The following is a 23,659-nucleotide window of genomic DNA, read 5'->3' as shown; positions in this document are numbered from 1 at the left end:
TGTACTAAATGTGAAGCAATTATTGCGAATTTTACTTTGTCTACGTTTTTTCAAAATATATTTATGTACATTTACATTGAGGAAATAATTATAACTATTAAGAATTTCTGAAAATAATTTTTGGATTTGTGTTCGCGTTAGTGTTATTTTTATACCGACGTTTTGCGAACATTTTAGTTTATTTTATCAGAACAAGAGCAGTCTTTAAGATATTTTTGGCTAAATATTTCTTTTTATAGCGTTAGATTGCAGAATAGCAGATCTACCTATTGCAGTTAGGTAGCAGAGAAAGATAATATAGTGGAGCAAGTATTGCGTGGTCAGAAAATGTGATAAATTATAAACTCGGAAAAATAAATTGCCATAGTAGGCTGATCATTTGTTATTACATTTCTCTACCACTTTCTGCACTACATTATCTCTCTCTAGCACTTTTTTGGTTTTTAATTAAGCGCTAAAAAAAAACATCTGGCCAAGAGTATCAGGCTGCTCTTGAACTTTGATAAAGTAAACTAAAAATCATTCACAAAACATTAGTATAAAAATGACATTTAACGAAATTCTCAAACTCAAAAACCATTTTCCAAAATTCTTATAACACATCGAAAGCACATCAAACTAATAAAAACTAGATACATATATATAGTATAAGAGACTGAGATCACAGTAGAGCAGTATATATTATGTTATCATATCATATCAATAAACAAATTTAGAAATATCTAAAATGAGATAGAATATTCAAGAATGTTTTTAAACAATAAACTACTCTACTATCAAAGGAAAGAAGAACATTTTTTAGAGATTTAAATATTTCATAATTTAAATAGTGTTTATGAAAAAAGAGAGAATCTATATTGAAATTGTTAGCTTCAAGCACCTTCAACGATTCTCTGCGTTGCCTGATTCGCCAGGAATCTTTCGACTCTTTCTCTAAATTCTTTGCTAGATTCCGGCAAAGGTAATCGCGCTCCTGGACCAGTAAGACCATGCAAGTTGTTAAAATTCGGATTATCCGACAGCCGACGATCGTGATCCAAGATATCCGGCGGTTTGGGTGCCGGTGGTTTTCTCTTCTGCACTGGTAATCTCATCACCGTCTTCGACCCGGCGATGATGTTCCCGCTATCCGGACTCATCATTCCGCGGAACGCGATTTTCGCGCTGAGTAGCGACCAGAAGATCTCCAGAAGAGACGCCATCAAGACATTGAACGTCAACAGCATTCTTGTGTGCGATGAGTTTTCGTACTGTTTCCAAAAATCGGTTTCATCTTTTGTCAAATCCGTAGATTTCTGCGTAATGTTCATTGCGTCTTCGTCCTGAAAAACTTCTCTCGATATCAATTTTTCCTCAAACATCAAAGACGCTTCCGCTTTAAGATTGTCGTAACTGCCATTTCTAACATCGTCGTGATAATCTGACATATTGAGTTCGATGCTGAAAGGTTCCGAAGTCACAGGTGATCCAATAGATTCCTCCAATCTCGATTCATCATTTTTGGTGACGTTGAGCGAATTGTACACGATATCTCTCACATGAGCGCTCATGTTCGTGACATTGTCGGCGTGATGAAATTGAACGTTCGGTGTCTTCAATGACCACATAGATCCTCCGGTACTATCAGAAGCTGCCGTAATGTCGAGGATCGTAAGAACAAAGCAGAGAATTGCTGCTATCAAGGAAAAGAGGCTTCCGTAGAAGAAAATAGCGATGTTCCGATTGATGTACCAGCGCCGCCAAGCGAGGAGCCCCGTCACGAACGGCACCATACACGCAACAGACAGAATCGGACCCTGCAGGGACAAGGCGAGGGTTCCCAGAAGGAGGGACAGAACACCTAGACCGAAGTGGACCAAGGACAGGCCGCCGACCGTTGAAGCCGAGTAACGACGCTCCGATGGATATAAAGACGACAACGGCGGTTTTGTCTTCACTTTTATTACGTACACGCTCTCCATCATTGCTCCTCCGGCGATTCACGAGTTCGCTTAGGTGCGCGAATCGATTCTTGATACGATGGATCCGATCAAGAGAAAGAATTACGTTAGATGCGCGAGAATATTACACACAGCGTTTGAGATAAAATTATGTAATTAATAATTCACGTAGTCCATTGTTCTGTTCACATTTTAGAAACGTTTGCATTTTTTGAAGAATTCCCGTTACGTAGTGTCACTGAACTATCCAAATTGGTATTCCTTACTACTTTCCACCTTGCACTGTGTTAAGAATATTTGGATACGAATGAGGTGCAGTTGTTGATCACTACGTTGTAAAAGCTGTTTGAAAATAATAAAAATAAGATGTTTATATAAGCGCACATTTCAAATTAACTAAAATGATATGAGAAAGTTGTTTGTTAATTTGTTAACTATTATTGGATTTTGAAAATAATATCCATTCTTATAATATGCAACATAAAAGGTAAAAGTTATATTGTTATTTTTATCAATTTTAATAAATCGAATTTTAATAAATAGAACATCTTCAATGTTCAATCTGAAGACCTTAATGTCTCTGTAACTTTTTTATAATCGCGCTATTTAGTATGTGCATCATTGCGCAATGTGTGTCCGATGCAATATTAACTAGTGATCTGATCGATTGGAAAGTAACTTATAAGAATTGAAAAACGCGCGCTGGAAATCAAACGAGATATCCGATGTGCGACCGCGACGATTTCACAGCCGCTCCTTCAACGTTCAAATTATTACCGCTGGATATTCAACCGATAATCGAGTTCATGCGGCTGAATCGAGTCGGGAGCGTTTAATAATTCGAATTTACCGGCAGGTACAGCAGAAGAAGCCAAATCGACTTTCGCGCTGCCAGCAAGAACGACCAATTATTGTAACTGTTCCTCGTTTGGCTTAATTGAAATTCTTGTCGGTCTCCGCGCGTGGATTTCGTTACTCGCGGCTTTCCGCGAGATAGGCATCTTGTGCAATTCGCGGATAACAATCATTCGCTCGTGACAGAATCCACAACCGGTCTCTTACAACACGCGCAACGATTCACACGAACAACATAATAAACATTTCTGTTAGTAAAGAAAAGATGTGACAAGAAATTTGTATTATCCTTCAGCATGTAAAACAAGTTTTGGCTAAAAGAAAAGTTAAACAATAATTGTAATAACAGTTAAAACTAAAGCGTTTAATATGAAAGTAAACAAATCTAAACTATCTCTTAGTAAATTTAATTTATATAAATTACATTGTTAATGTCAATAATAGTTTTTAGTCTTAATGGTTAGACGTCATCGCCGCGTCTGATCTTAGACTCTTCTCTTTCAGCACGTATTATGTAACTGATTACAAGACAGAGCAATTATGTTGCAAATGTGTGTGCTCTCGTTTCCTCGAACACTCTCGTTTCCACGTCAAACTAGCACGTAAAACCGTGAGAATAGTGAAATTTTCATTGAAATATTGTAAATTCGTGAGATTGTGCTCTGAGTGAAATATATGATAATTCAACGGAACAAGAGATTCTGTGTGATTAAAAGTCATAAAATATTAATTCTTTCTATATAAATTGTATAAAAGTATAACATATAAAAAAAGAGAAACTAAACATATTATAATCTTTAGAAATAAATAGTACTACACATGTTTCTGTGTAAATATTAATTCAAATAATATTTTGTATGTAATTTTGTTAAAAAATATTGTTTTTCAAAATCCAACACGTAGTGATAATAATCAGTTTATTGATTAAGTAAAATCAGACTAAGCGTTATTTCATACAATAATTTTCACTAATTATGATTAATATTAGTTCACATTTTTTGTAATAATACATTTTAACGTTATATATTTAAAAAGATATTTATGTGTGACTTAAAATAACTACAAACCTTATGTCAATCTTATCTCCTTAAAGATATGTACATTTGTTGTGACAATACACATATATTTACATTTTACAAATTTATTATCTCAGTTTATTTCTTCAATAAATTTGCTTGCTGATTACTTCGCGCAACAATATCAATTCAATTAGTTCTGATCGCAAATTTATCACATTGTGATATTATATCTGACAGGTATAAAACTAGCTTCTGGCCGAGTTGGTATTGAAAGTACGAACAATCAGCATCTTCGTGATAACTAAACTCGCGATTCGCGACTTAATAAGTGATCGTTCTCGCGCGATACCTGAATAACGACTGAACTACGAAGACTAGTCCTCGTTGAAATTGCTACGAACAACCCTCCCACGCAATCGACTTGAACAGTGAAAGGGACATCGAAGAGCAGCGCCGTATCTTCGACTTAAAGTTTAAGTTCGGTTCACATCATTAACAGTTGGTAATTCTCGTGCAGTAAAACGATTTTGAACGATAAGAACCAGATATCATCCTTATCCTCCTTTCACTCTTTTTCGCTTACGTATATATATTTATACATGAGTCAAATAAGAAACAAAAAAAACAAACACTGTCGAGTTCTTTCAGAAGTCGAACAAGTTTCTTTTTACTTTATCTTTGCTTTAACATATTTTAAAAAAAATCAACATATTGAGGCAGAATTTTGTAGTTGAACTTTTTTATCTGTTTTTGAATTCTTAAGTTTGGAACGGCGATTGGTCGATATCACATGTGTTTCTCACGAAAACACAATTCTTCCGCTTATGAAAGACCCGTTATAATCGAAGGTAATAAGTCTCAGAGAACAAACGTAAACGCCAGGGTCTTTGCTGAGAATCATGCATGAGCTAATCTTTATTGTTGGCTGCAGAAAAACACACGTGAGTTCGACACGCGACCTTTCCGTTCGATTATTGCAAGGAAGATTTTCGCAGACAACAATGTCTTTTCACTCAATAGAAAAATATTTATAAGAATAGAATAAATATTTATAACAAATTAAATTTATTTAAGATAAATTAAACTATCATCAGTCATGATTGAATTATGTAAATCGTGATTTGATTATATAAAAAGAAAAACAAGATTTTCTAGTTATATTATTTTTGACGTTATTTAAAGATTTAATGGACCGAGAAAGTAAAAGAAAAGTGGTTTTTTAGCATTAAAAATTATAGTTTTTAATTATCGAGGTCATGCTGTTGATTTGAATAAATGATAGTAAGATAAAAGTGCAAGTATCGTGATAAGACAGACCGGAGCACAAGGTGACATTTAAGACAAATTATTTAAAAAAACAAAATGTACGCAATATTATGTAATATTGGGTACATTGCATAATAATCAGATCAGATTTAGCTTTAAGAAAACAAATATTAATTTTATACATCTTTATGGAAAAAACAGTTCTTTAGTAAACACGATTGCGCAAATTTATCAACTTGCGCCATATTCAGGATTAATTGTTACGTCTTTTATATAGAGAAATTATAAAGTAAATAATTACTGGTTTTATATTTTATTATAATTAATGAAATTGGGATGTATTATTATATATTAAAGATAACTATAAAACATTAATGATAATTTATTTTATTTTAACTTATTTTTATAAATGATTTTTAGAAACTCTTACTAAGTAAGTCTTTCAAATAATATTATAGATAATACTTTAATGTAAGAAAATATAATGACTTTTAGAAATGTACTTTGAGAGAGATAACACGTCGAAAGGCGATTACTTTCACATGCACATATAATCATGCGACTACTAATTCTCGTCTCATGTCAATTTACTCCATTTTAATAAAAGATATTATATTTATAAACTATGTTATATATTACATTTATAAACTATGTTGCAATGATGATTAAATAAATATAAGAGAAGCGATCTAAAACTATCATATTTTTTATATCTAAAATAAAAAATTGCAATCAAGAACTTTTAAACTAATAATTAAAAAATAGAAATAAGAAAAACTAACTTGCCATGTCTAATTTTACAAAAATGCTTGTAAATAATACATGCCATGTTTTTAATAAAAGGTATTCTTTACATATGACTAACACGATAGTAGCAATTTACATAATAAAGAAGAATATTTTCCTGTATTTAGTAAGCAAGATATTAGTTGTGTGACATTTAAGCCAGTGTAGTAAACTAAAGTTTTGGTCTTTTCTATCTACATCTTGCTATTGTTTATACAAATAAATTGAAGTGAAAATGCAAACGATCAGTATATAGTTTACAATTAGTTGATTTCTGGAAAACTAATAATCAGAAAATTCCACACAAGATCCATCTAAACATATTCAAATTTTTATGAGACGGTTATCATAATTAAGTGATTGTTATGCTTTTAATTAGAATAAAACGACTCTCTCTCTTTTTCTCACACATGTTCATCGCAGTTAATCAGCGAGAAATTCTAATCTAACTAAGTTTTTTTTATCGGTAAAAGTAACCAATTTACTTTTATAGCTAAACTTGTTATGTATCTACTTTAATTTTAAATTATCATTTATCTTCATATATGAGGATATCATGTCTCTATGTATATGCATGAGCGCTAGTAAACCAATTGTCGAAAATCGTCAAGAACAAATAGAAAATTAAATTTTGAAAAAAACTATAAATGTAAATGATATGAAAAACAATTAAATTATTGAAACTTTGTAACTTTGTGTAGACAGTAATTATTATAGTAACAATTGCTCGCTTCAATATTAAGTAAAAAAATCACAGAAAATATTACTGTGTATAATTAAAGTTATATGCAATTTGTGTCAAAAATGCAACACGGACTTCAGCAATTTGCGCCAAAGTAGTACACACGAGAAAGTAATAACCATGTCTCTTTTAAGCTAATTTCCTTACGACAGTGATCATACAGTGATGGCATTATGATTGCTCAATGTGAAATGCTAAAAGTAGTATTATATTATTATCGTTGTGTAATTAGAGGGACAATCGAGAAAGTGGAGCCTCCAATAGCATTACGCGTTACACCGTAACGGTGCACATCTCAACATGTCGCAAGAACGGCAAAAAAAATCGAAGACTTTCACGAGCTATGTTGGCAGAGCAAAATCACTCCATCATCGATAAATCGTTCGTGCGGAAATTAGGTATCGCGCGAGTTTAGCTTTCCAGAAGATCGAACTTCGCGTCAAGATACAAATCGTACTTGCTTCCGGCAAAACCGGATCGCGAACTCGCTCGAGCGGATGATTGTCGCGATTGAACGATGAAAGAACAGGAGAAATCAAATCCTACACGATGCGTGACTCCGCGAAACGGGATAATCGCGATCTCCGTGCGGTTGCACGAAACAAGTCACGGAAAGCGTGCGTGCTCGTTGATAGCATTCATTTCGGATTTAAACGCTGTAATATACCTGGCATATATTTTTTTCTTAATCTTTTTCTCTCAAAAATATCATTATAAATATAATCACAAGAAGAAGGAGATAATATTTTTTTTTATAACATTGGTAAATACATAAAACATTGTTAAAAAAATTTTGCAAAAGTAACATAAGAGACTTTTAACAAAATATCACTTGCAAAAAGCGCTCGCGATATAATTACTCGGAATACAAAGGTTTGTCAAAAATTGGGAGGCTCAGGTTTCTATCGATATCTTCGATTCTCTATCGAAGTGTTTCCTCGAGTACTTTCCCCCGTAAAAAGATTCCGAAAGAACGCGCTTAGGTGACGTCGTCGTACGGGAGCCACGCGCCTCGTTTCGAATACTTTCATTAGAGCTGACTTTTTGGCCGTTAACGTGTCGGTACGTGCAAGAGTGAGAGAGTTAGATATTCGACGCACGAGAAAATAGAACGAGATAAACAGCTTGCGTTTGTGACCAAAACGCATTTGTGTTGGAGCAGCTGTTATACTATCGAGGCACGCGTCTCTCAACGGTCGCGGCAGCTGCTCAGAAAATTGGCTATAGTATACTCATTCAAAGTTCTTTACATCGCGTCGTTCGTATTTACATGCAAAGATAAGTAAATAAATTATGGATTTTAAATATGACAGTTTTATTTATTTTATCCGCTCAAATTTGAGTTTTATGGTACAAAATTATATGAGTCGTAGTTTAAAAATACAATTAAAAACACAAACAATTTATTATAGACAAAAAACAATGTAGTTTAATATTTAAGAGACTGATGAATATAAGAGAAAAATAAGACGCGCAGATAAGATATGTTTTACATTTTAAAACTTTCGAGACAGTTCGTACAATGCATTGTTTAGCCAGAAGCTTTTCACGAGAGAGAAATATTTGTTTGCTTCTACATTTGTTTTTAATTACTTTTATAAATATTTGCAAAAAGAAAACATTTTCCGATAGAATATTATTTCATGGAAAAAAATTGCATAAATATATAAAATTTTATTTTTAATTATAACTCTCTTTACACATTAAGACACACAGTTATCTCGGTAGACATTTAAAGTTTAAATTACTCCGCGACGGCAACGGTCGAAATTTTGAACGGAGCATACTGTAGTTTGAACGGTCCCCACCTCATGTGAAGGGACACCGGGCCCGTATTACGTGAAACGCCGTGACAACCCCCCGAATAACCGCGCATATACAGGAGGGAACGCATGAAGAAACGCCCTTTGCGCATCTGCTGTTAAGGGAACCCGCGAGGCAGTTTATTCAAGGCAACGGTCGCGAATGCATCGCGTGGTTAACGAAAGTGCACAGTTCTCGCAACACAGTGAAACATTGATGATTAAGAAATTTGTGTAAATTGTGCAGCAAAATTTGCAAACTTTAATTACAAAATATTTTGCACAATGCAAATAGTAAATTTTATATTGAAGATTTTTCAATTTCTTTTTTACGTTAGCGACATGTTTTGAATCTATTCTAGATTCTACGACACTTTCGGAATTTTGCCTCAGTTTTCTAAAATGTGCTTTCAGTGCTTGAAAAATATTTAATGACTATCTCAACGATTCATAAGATTATATAAATTTTCTGTTCTGTTCACGATATATGACAAAAGCAAAAACCACTATTAGTATTTATACATATTTGTGTAATACATTAAAACAAAGTAGATTTTTATTTTATATAAAAAACTAACACTTTGCGCGAAAGCTTTCTTATTATTCCGTCACATCCAAGCTCACTTATTTGACTAATAACGTCTCAGACTACCATTTAACTTTCTATTTATGTCCATGAGTCAATGCCAGATTCATTCCTTCAAATCAGACTCGACGTTATTAGTCTAAACTAACTCTTTCCTTAAACCAATCTTCAACATTCATCGCAAAGATTTCGTCGCGAGTCTGCAATAATTTCTCGTCAGTCAAATGTACAAACGTACCGTCCGATGAGGTAATTGCGCGAACGAACTGCCATGGCACAACCACCTGAAACAGCGCCGGTGCATTGTTACACCAATCCGTCGTTCTGTCGCCAATCGGAGTACATACCGGACGATCATGCTCATACCGACTTGCCGCCGCCGCCGCAACAATTTCAAGGAAGCGACGATTTACCGCCGCCTCCGCCACCGTTACAATTGCAATGTCACACCGCCGGTCAGAGCAATCCGGCCTTCCAAACCCCGCTAGAGACGCTGGACGTGTGCGAGTCCCGGAACCGATATTGTTATCTGGAGGATAGCAGAGCTCCCGTGCACAGACGGTACTCGAGTCTTCCGGTAGAGGAAACTCGCGTGATTTACAATCAGTCTTCGCGATACGAATACATACAGCAGGAGGAAACGGAGAGGGGCCAGTTGGCGCGCAGAGGATCGTCGAGATACGAGTTTATTCCGCAGCACCAGCAGGTGCAACAACGTTCCGCAACAGCAACCAACCAAGACGATCGAGGTGGGTCTCAGACGCGAGCGTGTCGCGGCAATGCCGGCAGATACGCGCTTATACCGGGTGAGCAAGACTACCAGGATGATGGACCGCAATGGAGCAATGTCAAATCGGCGCCTCAGCATATTAACACTCCGCAGGGTGATTACTTCAATCGTCTTTATCTCCTTTTAAAGCTACAATATATTCTAAAAATATACATAGAAGAGATTAAACGCGATTAAATATATGTTGAAACGTTTGCTTGAAATTTCCAATACAAGTTTGCGATGTAAAACAGGCCGCTACACCAGAGTACCTTTGCAAGAAGAACTCCCGCCGGCACTTCCCGAAAGAAACTTGCAAGAACTCTCGATCTCGCCGAAGAATAACTTAGCCACACAGAAGTTACATGAAATATTATCCACGCCTAGAAAGCCGAGATCCAGATCCGAAGAGAGGACGTTATCGCCGAGAAGACAACAGTCCTTCAATCAAACCGGCACGCCTCAAAGAAGAGCGCTTACTCCCGGTGGATCTCCGAGCGGTACGAAATACAGTATTAAACTTTTTTGATTACGCGTACAAAGCTAATTTATTGCTTCAGCATTTAATTTTCTGTTTGTCATAGTTTTAATTAGTTGTCTATAAGAGGGAACGTTATTTTGTTTATTTCTTCAGGCCGTACCTTTAGCCCAACGCGCTCAACTCCTCAAACCACACCTCAGAATCGAGGCTCCGTAGCCGCGGGACTTCAAACGTCGACGCCGAATAAAGAATCTTCGGCACGAAGATGCCTTCCGCTGCTGGAGAACTCGTCTCGACAGCAAGACGTTTGCCCGGCCAGTAACTGTGGTCGGCTTCGTTACATAGGCACTGCTCCGGTCGATTTAATAAATTTGAGTCACAATGAACCACCGCCTCGTTATGCGTATACAGAAAGCGGCTTGGAATCCATGCCGATGATGTCAGGATCGCCTAGATATCAAATGGTACCCGCCGATCAGAAAAACTATCACAGCGTGGAAAGCGCGTTTATGGCGCGAACTGCCGTCGTAAGTAATACCATTGCTAATGCAAAAGAGAGACTAATCCGATGATACTGTTCTAAGTGATAGAATAACTCCGATATATAAACCGCATTTCATCAAAAACTTAATTTATCAAATATTATTTATAGTCCAACAAATATTTCATTTTAAACATAAAATCTTAAATCAAGCGATAAGACTTTACAGTCATACTTTACGCTGAATATACGTGCAAAATATATATTTTTAATATTGTGTTGTGATTTTAGCTTTTTATTGTTACTATTAATAAAACTATTGTCTATTTAATAGATTTATTAGCGTGACAAGTAACGTAAACATATTTTACGAATACATAAAACGATTACGAAGTAAAAAATAGTTTAACGGTTATTTTGCTATATATATATATATATATATATATGTAACATAAAAGCACGTAACAAAGTGATTGCACACAAATTGTTCTTACTCTTTCTATTTTCTCTGATCTTTACGACAAGCCCGTGGCCTAAATACCAGAGTTATAAATACCCTACATAATAAATACCAAGAAATAAATAAGTATTTAACTAATAAAAATGCGATTTCTGCGATTTCTTTTAGGTGCCTCCGTTATCTCCGCCCAACAGCGACGCGAACACGACCATGGCGAGTGGTTTGGAAAAAGGCGAGAGAAGAAACGCACCTATTTTACTTATGCTGGTCGGTCTTTTGACTTGCGGTCTCGCTCTGTATCTGTCCTGGACACAGGGAAGAAGGTGGAATTTTTTAATACTTTGTGTGTTTCTCACTCATCACAAATCTCAAGAAAAGAATCTTCCGACTATGTAATGATGATATTCAGTAATGAAAATAACGCGATGATGACAAATTTATTGAAATATATATTTTTCTCACACATAATATTAAATAATTGAGATTTATGTAATAAAATTAGAAATGTGATTATTTTTAGATATTACTTTGATAGCGCAGTAGGTTGCGGTGCTTGCTGCGCTCTGGCCGGCGCGTGCAGAACTTTAAGAAAGACGTGGACAGGACTTGGCCTGGCCGGACTGTCGGCATTGAGTTGTGCCGGTCTTCTGTTGCTTGCTGCTAAATCTCCAAAAGAAGGCACGCCTCTTCACGATATCACAGCCGGTGCATTATGCGGCGTATCAGTCTTAGGTGCTGGTCTGGCTCTGTTGGCACTTTTGAAGCCGAGATGCAGCTTCGGACGTCATAGACGAGTTCATTCTTGGATACCAAGATTCTCTCCTTAACTTTCAAAACCGTTCCGACATTTTTCACGAATACGCTGGAATTGTTTTTTTCAAAATAATACCAATAATATGTAAAAATATAAATGTAAATTAGATAAAATGTATCATTGGACAGAAATAACTTTTTATTTTATGAATATTTATAAGTAAATATTTATAATACAAATATATTTAGTAAAACAATTTAAACAATGTTATATAAAACTCAATTATAAGTACACATATATTGCATACAACTGTGCTATGTACGATATGTAAAACAAAATTATCAAACTATACAAATCTAGTTGACATATAAAATAAAAATACAAATCTAGATTGAAGTATAACATAAAAATTAATTTGTAAAGAAAAAAGAAAATTTATTTAAAAAAACATACATTTCCTTTAGTATACAATTACTTTTAACGTATTCTAATCTAACATGATATATCATATAGATATTTATCGTAATATCTGATTCCTTTTTGATATATCAGTTATATTTAACAAAATGTGTCATTCACGGATTTTTTAATAAAAAGTGCATTTTCTTACTATTTTTTTTAGTAAAACCATTGCTGACAATAGTTTATCGAGAAAACAAAATAAATAATAATATTTTATTTGAGCAAATAATTTGCTAAGATAAAATTTCACTTGTTGTTATTATCTTTCAGTTGTGTTGCATTGTTATGGTTAAAGTGATAGTTATCCCACATGAAGAAATGTGATTTATTTGTGTTTTATTTACACATACGCGATAGTATCTGGCGATACTACTAGAGACATAGACAAATATTTTAAGTGTCTTAGAAAAGTATGTTGAAGCTTGTGAGAAATGATAGATTAAAATTAAGATTGGTGCAAGTTTAGCAAAAGCGCCAGACACATACGTCTATCTTTGTCTCTCTTATCTCATCTAGTTTTGTTTTGGTTCGACTTCGGGTTCCGAGAGATGGCGCTACTTATCCGACAGCGTAGCGGCTGAGTAGTAGCTAAATTGAAGTTCGCTCATCGGCTTAATATCCTCTTATATATATATATAATCAGAACCTGTTTACTATTCGATTGTATATGTGTGTGTGTGTGTGTGTGTGCGCACGCGCGTGCGTATGTATGTATGTGTGTTAATAAATCATGAATATTTTACTTTACACTGAAGTTAGACAATAGAAAATCGATTGTATGATAATAAAAATGTGACTTACAATGTTAAAAAAACAAAACATATGTTCATTTTTCTGAATCGATTACGACCAAAGAACTTTTGATTCGAACGATTTTGCGTTCTTCTATTAAAAGCAAAGAAAAAATAAAAGACTTCTGATAGAAAATCCAAAAACTTACATGGTTAAAACTTAAGTCAAAAACTATAATACAAAGAAACCAAATAGTGCCGTAAGAAAATTTTAATATTTTGCTCAAAAATATATATTGGGTTGTTCGGAAAGAGATCGTACCGTTTTCTAATAATTGATAACATTACCGTCAATGACACTCTGGCCAAGATGTGTACAGACGGCGTCATTAATTCGAAGAATAGGCGCGGGGATCGAAGAGCAAGCGGGACGGTTGCTCGTAGCGCCAATGGGCGCCGTACTAACTAACTAGTAGCAGTTGGGTGTCCACAACTGGACACTCGATTTTGGGACTAATGGATTAATGGATATTTGGATCAACTGGACTTTTTATGTGATCCCCGCGCCTATTCTTCGAATTAATGACGCCATCTGTACATAAGATATCGCGCAGATACTAATAATATTGAACAGCACTACACGTATATGAGCATTTATAAAAACTACATTATGTGAGTATATAATAAGTCTTTAATTTGTTTTTAAATTGTATTTAAAAAAACGCGTTACTTGCCAAATAATATGATATCATAATAAAGAGAATATAGTGTTACGTCTTGACCAAAGATATGGTTGATGCAAGAGGAAGTAGAAAAGGAAGTAGAACCGTAACAGGTCAGTTTTACTACGTAAGTAGTTTGGTCTTGACACAATAAAAAAATCGGTTGTGCGGGTCGAGCGAGATAGTTTACAAGTTTTAGTTTACGAAATCAACTGCTTCGGATATTACTCTGTCAAACGTAAACTCTCGCCCGTCGATTTCTTTTTAAGTTTGAAACATTAGCTTCAATTACTAAGAACAGAATCTGACAAACAAAAACCAAAATAAATATCAAAGGAGAAGAAGAAAAAATAATACATTTCTCTTTACTTCGGCTGTGCAAGCAGCGCTATCATTTTCTCATCACTTTGCGGTAGATAGCACGTTGCGTTTTTTTTTTAAGTGGTTTCCCCGGGAGGCTTAATCCACTCTCATTATTTAATTCAAGAACTGTTCAAAGTGCCGTTCTTCTTTTCGTGTACAAAGGTCGGCTCTTTGAATAATATTGCGCGTCACACGATATGCCATTTCTGGCGTAATGGTATCAAAGGCCGCAACAATAGCTTTACGTACTTCGTTTTCTGTATCATTACACTGATATTTCACTGATATTTTACAAATTTTTTATGTAATCCCATACAAAAAAAATCTAAAACATTCAAATCTGGCAAGATGATAGCAACACGGCGGGCCACGGTACGGCCGAGAAAAGGCCCTTATTATGCCGAGTCCTTATTATGTCGAGAGACACGTGGCCGCCGTGGGATCCATTTGGAAAAAAGAGTTGAATTTCTGAAGAAGGCCGACGAGCGTAAGGATTGACTCTCTCTCGCATATTTTCTTTCGCGATTTTATATTTTATATTATAATCATATATAAATACATAAACGTATGTACGATAGTATATGATTTCTTATATTTATATATGATTATATAAAATCAGATCGCGCCAAATTTCGGATCTAATTTTACACGATCATATAAAATCATATCCAACTTATATAAAATCATATTCGACTTATATAAAAGTTTATACGATCATGCAAAGTTACATTCGATCCACATATGATCTTATATAATCACATGATTTTCTATTTTTTCTCGGGATATTAAAAACAAATATATTCTTCTTTATTTCAGTCCAGCAATTTATTGTAATTTAATCAAGCACCACAAAATTGTAAGATTATTATTAGCGAGTTTATGTGCACTATGAAAGTTCTATATAACAGCTTTATTAAATTAAATATTTAAAAACTTTTGTAAAAAGAATATTAAGAACTGTTCCGAGCATACATGATATTACATGACACAAAGTTAACAGAGATAAATTAGATTAAAAAATAGTAAGGAAGAATGAAATGATGTAATTCTTACTTATATGAGAATTTTTTTTTATTAATACACTTATGTAAAATTAATTTTGGTTTTTTAAACTTGTTACAAAGTCATGCGGCGTATGATTATTTTAGGTTTAAACAAAATTATTAAAACAATTATCAAAAATATTAAATTGTTATTTACCGATTTAAGTAAATAAGTAGTTTTGATCGATAGTCTAGACTACTTCCCGTGTCTAAACATGTAGAGTCACGACGATCAAAGATCATGGTCATGATAAAATCATAATGTCAAGTTCATTTTGATTAAGCATTTCGGCAGAATGACAATCATTTTCGTTTATTGTTTTCTCATATAACATTTGTTTAATTAATGTTTTTATTATTTAACATAAAAATAAACTTATTTTTTTTTGTAAAGTAATTGATACATTAAAAATACAAAAATATATTAAATGCTCGGTTTTTTTAGCAACTTCTTATTAATCTTGTAAGTTTATTATTTTTAAATATTTTATTGTTTTATTTTTGTACATACTATTTCTTTGTTTTTTTAAATTCGGTTTGTGTTAGATACATTTTCATTGCCTTAATTTCGACGTGTGAGTAGGTAAGTGTTTTACAACTTATGTGCGAATAAATACAATTATACTTTGATTATATTGATTTATATATAACATAAATTATAATTTATATATAACATATCAAGACGCTACCGTGTATTTTATCTCGAGTTTTTTCGCAACGATTTTTTCATATAAAATATTTCATAGTATAACACTAATAAAAAATGTAACTTTACTTGTCTTAATAAATATCATTACAAGCTTTTAATTGCGAGAAGTGCAAAGTAAATAGGTTCAATCAATCCAGAGATTTAAAATATCACACCTCAAAATGCAAGAATATGTCACGAAGATTCTTAAGATTCAGTCTCACGTACACAGAACCGCACACACACACATAAAACGCGTTACGCAAACCGCGTTCAAGTCAAACATATTCAGCGCGTTCATATATTGATATTTGCATATATTGTGAATAAATAAGTTTTAATTTTTTTTTGTATCATGCTATGTTAACGCTTCTATTCAGTGTCTATCAACCTGTTATTAAAAAAACGTTATTACGTCTAGAACAGACAAATGCTGGGAGAAAAATATTGGCTATATTTTTAATGACAAATTTAAAAATGTAACTGTACATTCCGTATCGACGGAATGAGAGAAACTAATAGAATAACATGTGCATACATAGACAGCATATAGAACAGAGCACTATCCGCGTTATTGTATTCCGTCGCTACGGCGCGACAGACTGGGCTGTCCTTACGCTGGATGCACGCTGATTAGCGAATCTTTATTAATTAATATCTCGTTAATTATTGCGAATCTTCCAAAGTGATATAGGACTTTTCGTCTTAGAATAACCCCTTCTACCTACCTACGAGCGATGAGACGGCAATTACGGGACACTCTGTATATACAAAATACGCGACAAACATCTAGCGTATAACTCTTATGGCCGAAGATTTTATGAATTAAAATATTGAAGTTCTTTTGTTCATATGTGTGCTTCTAAGACAGAAGTTAACAAGCTAAAAGATAAGAATAATATTTTATATTTTGAACAGTGTTTTTAAGAAATTTGTTAATATGATTTTAGCGAGACGAGAAAAGGCAAGATGGGGTAATAAAAATGCGCGTTATTTCCTCTTGCTTTACATAGACGTATAAATAAAAATCTAAAAAGAAAAAAAACGCTAAACCTGAAACTAAATCTAAAAAGAAAAAGAAAGAAGAAAAAAAGAAAAAATCATCATCAGACAAAGAAGACAACGAAAAAAGAAAACACTCCATGTTTATATTGTAAAGGGCTATATTTAAAATCTGTGGAAGATTGGATAAGGTGCTAAATTTGTGACGAATGACTTTATTGCTCGCAAATATAGAAGACGATGATGATAAAATTATACATGTGTGCCCTCGTTGTTAACTCAGTAAATAATGAATTTTGTTAATCGTTTGAGTCCCAGGAGGTATTGAAAAAACATTGTCGAAGAATCCCAAACAGCGCAACCGCGCTTTGCTCGAAATGTGCTGGGTTTTCTCGACATAAAATCTCAAAAGCGCGATCGAGCTCTGCTTGAGACTCAAACGGTTAATAAATACCCTATTTTCCTTACAACGATGCCCCGTCTCACCACACCCATGGAGCAAGATGGAGAGAAATAAACTTTTCTGAATTATTACTTTTTTAGTATAAAAAACTTTAAAGGGATGATTAATTTATAGTTTCATCAAAAGACAATTACTAAAGAATAATTCAGAAGTAAAATTGTTTCGTTGATTATAAAAATTTGTTTTATTCATCATTAAATCTTAACTTCCGTCTTGCTTGATCTTCCTCTAGATGTGTAAACAATGAATTCTATATATCTAATACATATTCCCTAGAGGTAACGTGGACATCCATTAGATGTTTCCAATTTCTATCATAAATGTCTAATAGATGTTTGGAATATTTTGTTCTGTGTCGGTTCTATATTACGCAGCAGTCTTATAACACATGGTTTTGCTCTAATACAGTTAGAAATAAAAGCGCAGAAATAAAACTATCTAACATTAAGATATATATACGTTTGATCAATTATTGGTAATTTTGATAAATATATCTTTGATAGTTATAAAAACAATAATATAGTTTTATTATTTGTATTGTATCTTTCCCGGAAATATAAATATAAATATAAATATAAATATAAATATAAATATAAATATAAATATATAAATGTAAATATATGAATATAAATATAAATATAAATATAAATATAAATTCCGCATTTATAATAAGAAGTCGATCTTAACAGTGACTGTAGTCCCTTTCTACTTTAGTCTGATGCTCGTTACGATCGGTAACAGTTCCGCGTCTAGATTCAAAGACGCGAATCAGTCACTCGTCGTCAGGCAACCGACAAATACCTTGTGGTCGCACCGTGACAATATTACATTTAGTAAAATATTTGTATTTGTATTAAAGTATTTGTATTAAAGAAAGTAAAACATGATCAGTGAATCATGTAGTGATATACCGGTCAATCCGGAAGAAATTGTTATTTCTGGCATTTCTGGTAGCTTTCCAGCTTCGAATGACATGAAACAATTACAAGAACATCTATTTAACAAAGTCGATCTTGTTACAAACAAGCATGGCCGATGGACATTAGGTAAGTAAATTATAATTNATTATGTAATTAATTTGTACAATATTTAACAATTAATAGAGAGTTTAAGCTTCTTTAAGTTTAAAACTAAACGCGAAATTTAAATGGTTGTAGAAGTCTTACACTAGATGTTTGTTGTGAAATAAATATACATCTATATTTATGTTTTTTTTTGTGTAAATTTATGCGTTTATGTAAGTTGTTGATAAAAAGACGCATTTTTTGTGAATTTTTATAATATGAAAATAATAGATATAATATGAAAACAATGAATATTTCTTACTGATATTAGCGATGTGTCTTGAAACTAAATCAAAGCGTACGCAACTCCTGAGAAAGTATATATGTAGTCTGTTGGTGATGATGTAATATTTATATGAAATCCAATTTTTTAATGATAATTTTGGTAAAATTGTCAAAATAAGTTTTGAAAAATTGAAAGAAAGATCGTTGCTGTTGTCCTTGAGAGTGTTGTAATATTAGCTGAATGCAGTAAAAAAAAAACAAGTACATTTGATATCTTTTGTTTTTGTCTTTCAGTTTGGTTCAGCATTTCAAACATACATCATAACCGATTCCTGTAGTACTATTTTATATATGTGATATTTTGTACATACAACAGTGTTGTTTTAAAATAAGTTTGTTAATTATTTACGAGAATTCTTGTAACATTTCTATAATATTATTTTATTATTATTTTGTAGTATTGTATTCGACTAAAGATGACTTGAATAAAGTCGAAACGTTTCGTAAACTAAACACACAAAGTCTATTCTATTGCATAACATCCTGCACTTGATTCAAATAAGCCTCTATTAATTAACTCATATTCTTTTGGAATATCCACTGTAAACTCAAAGAAACTTCTCATATCTTTATTTAATTCACGTGTAAAATTTACGCAAAAAGAAACATAAATATATATTTATTCTTTGTACAAAACATTATTATTTGCAACAAACATTCAGCATAAGGCTTTTACGACCATTCAAATTTCACTTTCAATTTTAGTTTTATACAATATTTGTATAGCAATATATAAATCAATATCATACTAGTATGGCATTGTACCATCTGTTATAGAACATCCGGACTTACCAGAGCGTATGGGAGTAATTAATAATTTAAATAAATTTGATGCGGAATTTTTTCGTATAAGTGACCATCAAGCTCATACACTCGACCCTACTATAAGATTATTTCTTGAGCATACTTATGAAGCCATTGTTGATGCAGGAATCAATCCAGTACAATTAAACCAAAAAAATGTTGCTACGATTGTTGCAACATCCTTATTAGAATCTCAAGAAAAATTCTTATACCGGGACTGGCAAGTATGTTTTTTGATATTTGGCGAAAGTTTGTCAAGAAATTTTCAAAATTTGTTTGTGATCAGGCTAGTTTGAATTGTTTGGGTAGTGTTGTATAAATCAATTGATTTTTTTTTTCAAACTTTTCGACTTTATTTGAAGTCTTCTTTAGTGGATTACATTAACCCCTTGGGTACATTTGACGTCTGAGACACGTCATTCACTTTTTTCCTCTAGGAGCGGATGACGTGTTTAAGACGTCAAACCAAAAATTAAACTCTTGGGTACATTTGACGTCTGAGAGACGTCATTCACTTGTTTTCCCTATGAGCGGATGAATGTACTGCTTTTACATACTACTCCAAGCAACCAAAAATTATATCCGTTCCACATGCAAATATTTTCTCAAATAAATCCGTACCCAAGGGGTTAAATATGTTTGTAACAGAGTTGGATTACAGCATATATTAATGTAGTTTTCTTTATGTTCTATAAAATAATTAAACATACTTCTTAAGTTGAACAATATCCAAAATCAATATTTGAACTCAACGACTATATAGAGCCAGTGCTGGTTGTTGTGCAATAAATAAATGTACTCGGATATGTTTCAAAATGTTTCGACTATATTTTAAGTCCTTATCAATTGAATCTATTGACAATGATAATTATGCACGACAATAGTTTCAGTAAATCTTGAAATGTAGAACTGTCATTATACACACACACACACATAAATAAATTTACATTTCTTAATAAAAATTAAACGTTACACATGATGTAATTGAATAAAATGCGATATAAAATTAATCGTCATACATCAACAATAAATATACAATTAGTTAATTGAGTATCTAATACAAGTCATACTTGCACAAACGTGAGATCGATATTGAGTCAAAGAAAATAGAATAGATAAGAAGAATAATAAGAAGAAAATAGAAATAGATCGAATTCAACAAGCAACACTGCTCTCTCTGCATGTTAAAATAGTACTTTTTCAAGTATAGAAATATATGCAATATATTTCAAGTATAGGAATATATGTCATGAATATATATCACGCAGTCCTCAGTGTCCCTCATTAAATTCAAATCAAGCTCTTGTTTTTTAATGAACAACGTTTCTGAAGTTTGTCGTTTATAATAATTCTGTTCTATGTCTAATATTTTAACTAAATTCCAATCAAAACTATGTCCCGTCTCAATACTATGTTTGGCTACTACAGACGTGTCTATCTGTCTTCTTGACGTAATTAATGTGTTCTTTTATTCTAGTTGTTAATTGTCTTTTAGTTTGTCCAACATAGGAAGATATACAATATTGGCAAAAAATACGGTAAACAACATTTTTTTGTTTGTTGAAAGGAACAAGATCTTTGTGTGTTTTAATGAATTTCGACAACTGGTTTAAATTCTGATATGTAGGTTTAATAATTTTGTTATTGATTTCTATATGGTTAAACTTGGTGTTGTAATTATGTATGTACAGAAGGACAAAAAAAAATTTTTCCACCTCTTCTTCGTCATGTATGAAACTACCAATGTGTTTGTTAAGTTTATTTATGAACAATGCTCTCAATCTTTTATTAATAGTATTGAAAATTAAACGTATTAAATAGTTATTTAATAAAATGTTAATTATAAATTGTAAATTTTTATTGTGATATTGTGGATCTGATAAAAGTATGGTTCTATCTACAAGTGAGTATATGGTACCTATTTTATGGCTAAGAGAGTTCATCATAAACAAATTGAAAATTCTTTTATTTATAATAATTGATTAACGTTATTATATGGGTAATTCTCAAAAAACGTAATCTCCGTGGACTGTAATCTCCGTGGTATATTGACATAAAAAACATAGATAAGTTTTTTATATTGCATAGTCACGTTCATTTTATATTCATATTACGAATGGTGACTTAAAATGGTATGAAAAAACATAATTCACCGCTATCCGTTAGTTAATAATAATTATTTTTTATCAAAACTGAAAGTTGAAATTTACGCGTTCACAGAGAATCACCCATATATCACTTCAAACATACTTATCTAACAATAAAAATGATAACTACATTTTACAATTAGATCAATGGTTTAAATATTGTTGGTTGTTCCAAAACCACGTTAGCAAATTTTATTTCCTATTGGCTGGATTTGAAAGGACCATCGTATTTAGTCGATACAGCCTGCAGCGCTAGTCTTTATGCTATAACGTTGGCTTATAATATCATCATATCTGGTAGATGTGAAAGCGCAATTGTAGCCGCTGCAAATCTATGTCTACATCCGACACCGACTATGCAATGTTTTCGTCTTGGTAATATCATTAGAACTATTTATGTTTTTCACTATATGTATATAGAAAAAGTATGTATATATGTTAAGAATGCACTTTCTCACATGTGATAATGATGATATTATATGTATGTGTGATTGTAGGTGTTCTGTCACCAACTGGTCATTGCAGACCTTTCGATGTAAACGCAAATGGATACTGTAGAAGTGAAACAGTATCGGTAATATATCTTCAAAAAGCGAAACATGCGAAAAGAATTTATGCTGTGTGCAAACATATTGCAATAAATAGCGATGGATACAAAGAGAAGAGAATAACATTTCCCTCGGAAGTCATGCAAACACGTTTATTAACCGAGTTTTATCAACATTGCGGGATATCGCCAACTAATGTGGAATACTTTGAAACGCACGGTACCGGCACAAAAGTCGGAGATCCTGTAGAAATTAATGCTATCTCAAACGTTTTTTGTAAAGATAGAAAGACACCGTTGTTGATTGGCTCCGTGAAATCCAATCTTGGTCACGCTGAAGCGGCCAGCGGTATGAATCAGATTGCTAAGGTAAAGAAATAAATTTAGTATTTTATCTACTTACACAAATTAATATTATTCAAACGTTTGATACTTTATAACTACATTTTGTACATTCTTGAAGGCGGTAATTGCAATGGAAACTGGCTTTATTCCACCAATGATCAACTTTACATCACCACGAGAGGACATAGAATCTCTAAAAAATGGATCTGTACGCGTTGTTACAGAACCAACGCGTCTAACAAACAGTTTTATAGCAATAAACTCATTTGGGTTCGGCGGAGCCAATAGCCACATGTTGTTACAATGGAACCCAAAAACAAAGATCAATAACGGTGCGCCAAATGATGACTTGCCAAGACTTGTTACTGTATCTGGACGCACTGAAGAATCAGTGAAGTCGTTTTTAAAAGACGTAAGTACGCACAAAGCGTAAACACGTTCTGTTCAATTGAATATAAGATGTGTATATATATATATATGTACGAAGGTAATCCCAAATGTAAGATCTCCAAAGCGCTGAAATTACAGAGAAACTGTTCGCGCGGCTGTTGGTTCCACTGCTGTGTTCGTTGCTTCCCCCAGTACCAAACAAGCCATCGCTCAGCTTGGTAGTCGCTGGGACGCTCAGTCTTGGCTTGGCAGCCTTTTGTAATAAAGCTCTCGCTTGCCGCTACTGCCAGGTGCAAAATTCGCGCAATTATTCGATTTTTGGACGCAAAGGTGTTAAACCTATCAAAAATCATCGCCAATTGACGAAAGTGTATGGAGAGTCGTGCATGGATGTCAAAAATGTCCGCAAGTGGTGTAGGGAGTTTACAGCTGGTCGCACTAAAATTCACGACAAAAAACGAAGCGAGAGACCGTCAACGTTTTTGACATCCATGCACGACTCTTCATACACTTCCTTCAATTGGCGATGAATTTTGATAGGTTTAACGTCTTTTGCATTCAAAAACCGAATATCTGCGCGAACTTTGCACCTGGCGGTAGCGTCAAGCGGGAGCTTTATTACAAACGGTTGCCAAGGCAAGACTGGCGTCCCAGCAAGTTGA

The 23,659-nt window shown here is 33.3% G+C and overlaps 3 protein-coding genes across 4 annotated transcripts in view; 2 read left to right on the top strand and 1 right to left on the bottom strand.

Annotated features, from left to right (window-relative positions):
• Nucleotides 1–763: 763 nt before the first annotated feature.
• On the bottom strand, nucleotides 764–4,209 carry LOC109858503. Its single transcript, XM_020435828.1, has 2 exons — nucleotides 3,863–4,209; nucleotides 764–2,282 (listed from the first exon to the last, which is right to left on the bottom strand). The coding sequence occupies exon 2, from the start codon at nucleotides 1,962–1,964 to the stop codon at nucleotides 873–875; it is 1,092 nt and encodes a 363-aa protein (XP_020291417.1). The 5' UTR covers nucleotides 1,965–2,282; nucleotides 3,863–4,209; the 3' UTR covers nucleotides 764–872.
• A 4,353-nt stretch (nucleotides 4,210–8,562) lies between these two features.
• Nucleotides 8,563–12,286, top strand: LOC109858506. 2 transcript variants are annotated; one of them, XM_020435834.1, is made up of 6 exons: nucleotides 8,563–8,644; nucleotides 9,183–9,880; nucleotides 10,020–10,265; nucleotides 10,400–10,773; nucleotides 11,356–11,510; nucleotides 11,708–12,286. In XM_020435834.1, the coding sequence occupies exons 2-6, from the start codon at nucleotides 9,268–9,270 to the stop codon at nucleotides 12,012–12,014; spliced, it is 1,695 nt and encodes a 564-aa protein (XP_020291423.1). In that variant the 5' UTR covers nucleotides 8,563–8,644; nucleotides 9,183–9,267; the 3' UTR covers nucleotides 12,015–12,286. The 2 variants fall into 2 exon arrangements, with proteins under 2 accessions (XP_020291423.1, XP_020291421.1); XM_020435832.1 differs by having other exon boundaries at nucleotides 8,626–8,704.
• Nucleotides 12,287–18,171: 5,885 nt separating this feature from the next.
• The window catches only part of LOC109858510 (fatty acid synthase-like), a gene marked incomplete at its 3' end in the record, with an annotated part of 14,322 nt that continues 8,834 nt past the window's right edge, over nucleotides 18,172–23,659 (top strand). The window contains exons 1-6 of the mRNA XM_020435838.1: nucleotides 18,172–18,461; nucleotides 19,542–19,792; nucleotides 21,859–22,090; nucleotides 22,213–22,631; nucleotides 22,726–23,036; nucleotides 23,136–23,255. Coding sequence (XP_020291427.1) covers nucleotides 18,299–18,461; nucleotides 19,542–19,792; nucleotides 21,859–22,090; nucleotides 22,213–22,631; nucleotides 22,726–23,036; nucleotides 23,136–23,255 — 1,496 coding nt within the window. The remainder of the gene's footprint in view (nucleotides 18,462–19,541; nucleotides 19,793–21,858; nucleotides 22,091–22,212; nucleotides 22,632–22,725; nucleotides 23,037–23,135; nucleotides 23,256–23,659) is intronic.

Source organism: Pseudomyrmex gracilis, unplaced genomic scaffold (assembly GCF_002006095.1).
Source record: "Pseudomyrmex gracilis isolate BER0280 unplaced genomic scaffold, ASM200609v1 scaffold_208, whole genome shotgun sequence".
Lineage (NCBI taxonomy): Eukaryota > Metazoa > Arthropoda > Insecta > Hymenoptera > Formicidae > Pseudomyrmex > Pseudomyrmex gracilis.
This window is presented reverse-complemented; position numbering and strand designations above follow the sequence as displayed.

Excerpts from the sequence above, each read along its gene's own strand:
- LOC109858503 (XM_020435828.1), bottom strand. The coding sequence starts at position 1,964 with ATGATGGAGAGCGTGTACGTAATAAAAGTGAAGACAAAACCGCCGTTG.
- LOC109858506 (XM_020435834.1), top strand. The coding sequence starts at position 9,268 with ATGGCACAACCACCTGAAACAGCGCCGGTGCATTGTTACACCAATCCG. Across the intron at positions 9,881-10,019 it reads GCATATTAACACTCCGCAGG|GCCGCTACACCAGAGTACCT; the intron begins GTGATTACTTCA and ends GATGTAAAACAG. Across the intron at positions 11,511-11,707 it reads TCCTGGACACAGGGAAGAAG|ATATTACTTTGATAGCGCAG; the intron begins GTGGAATTTTTT and ends GATTATTTTTAG.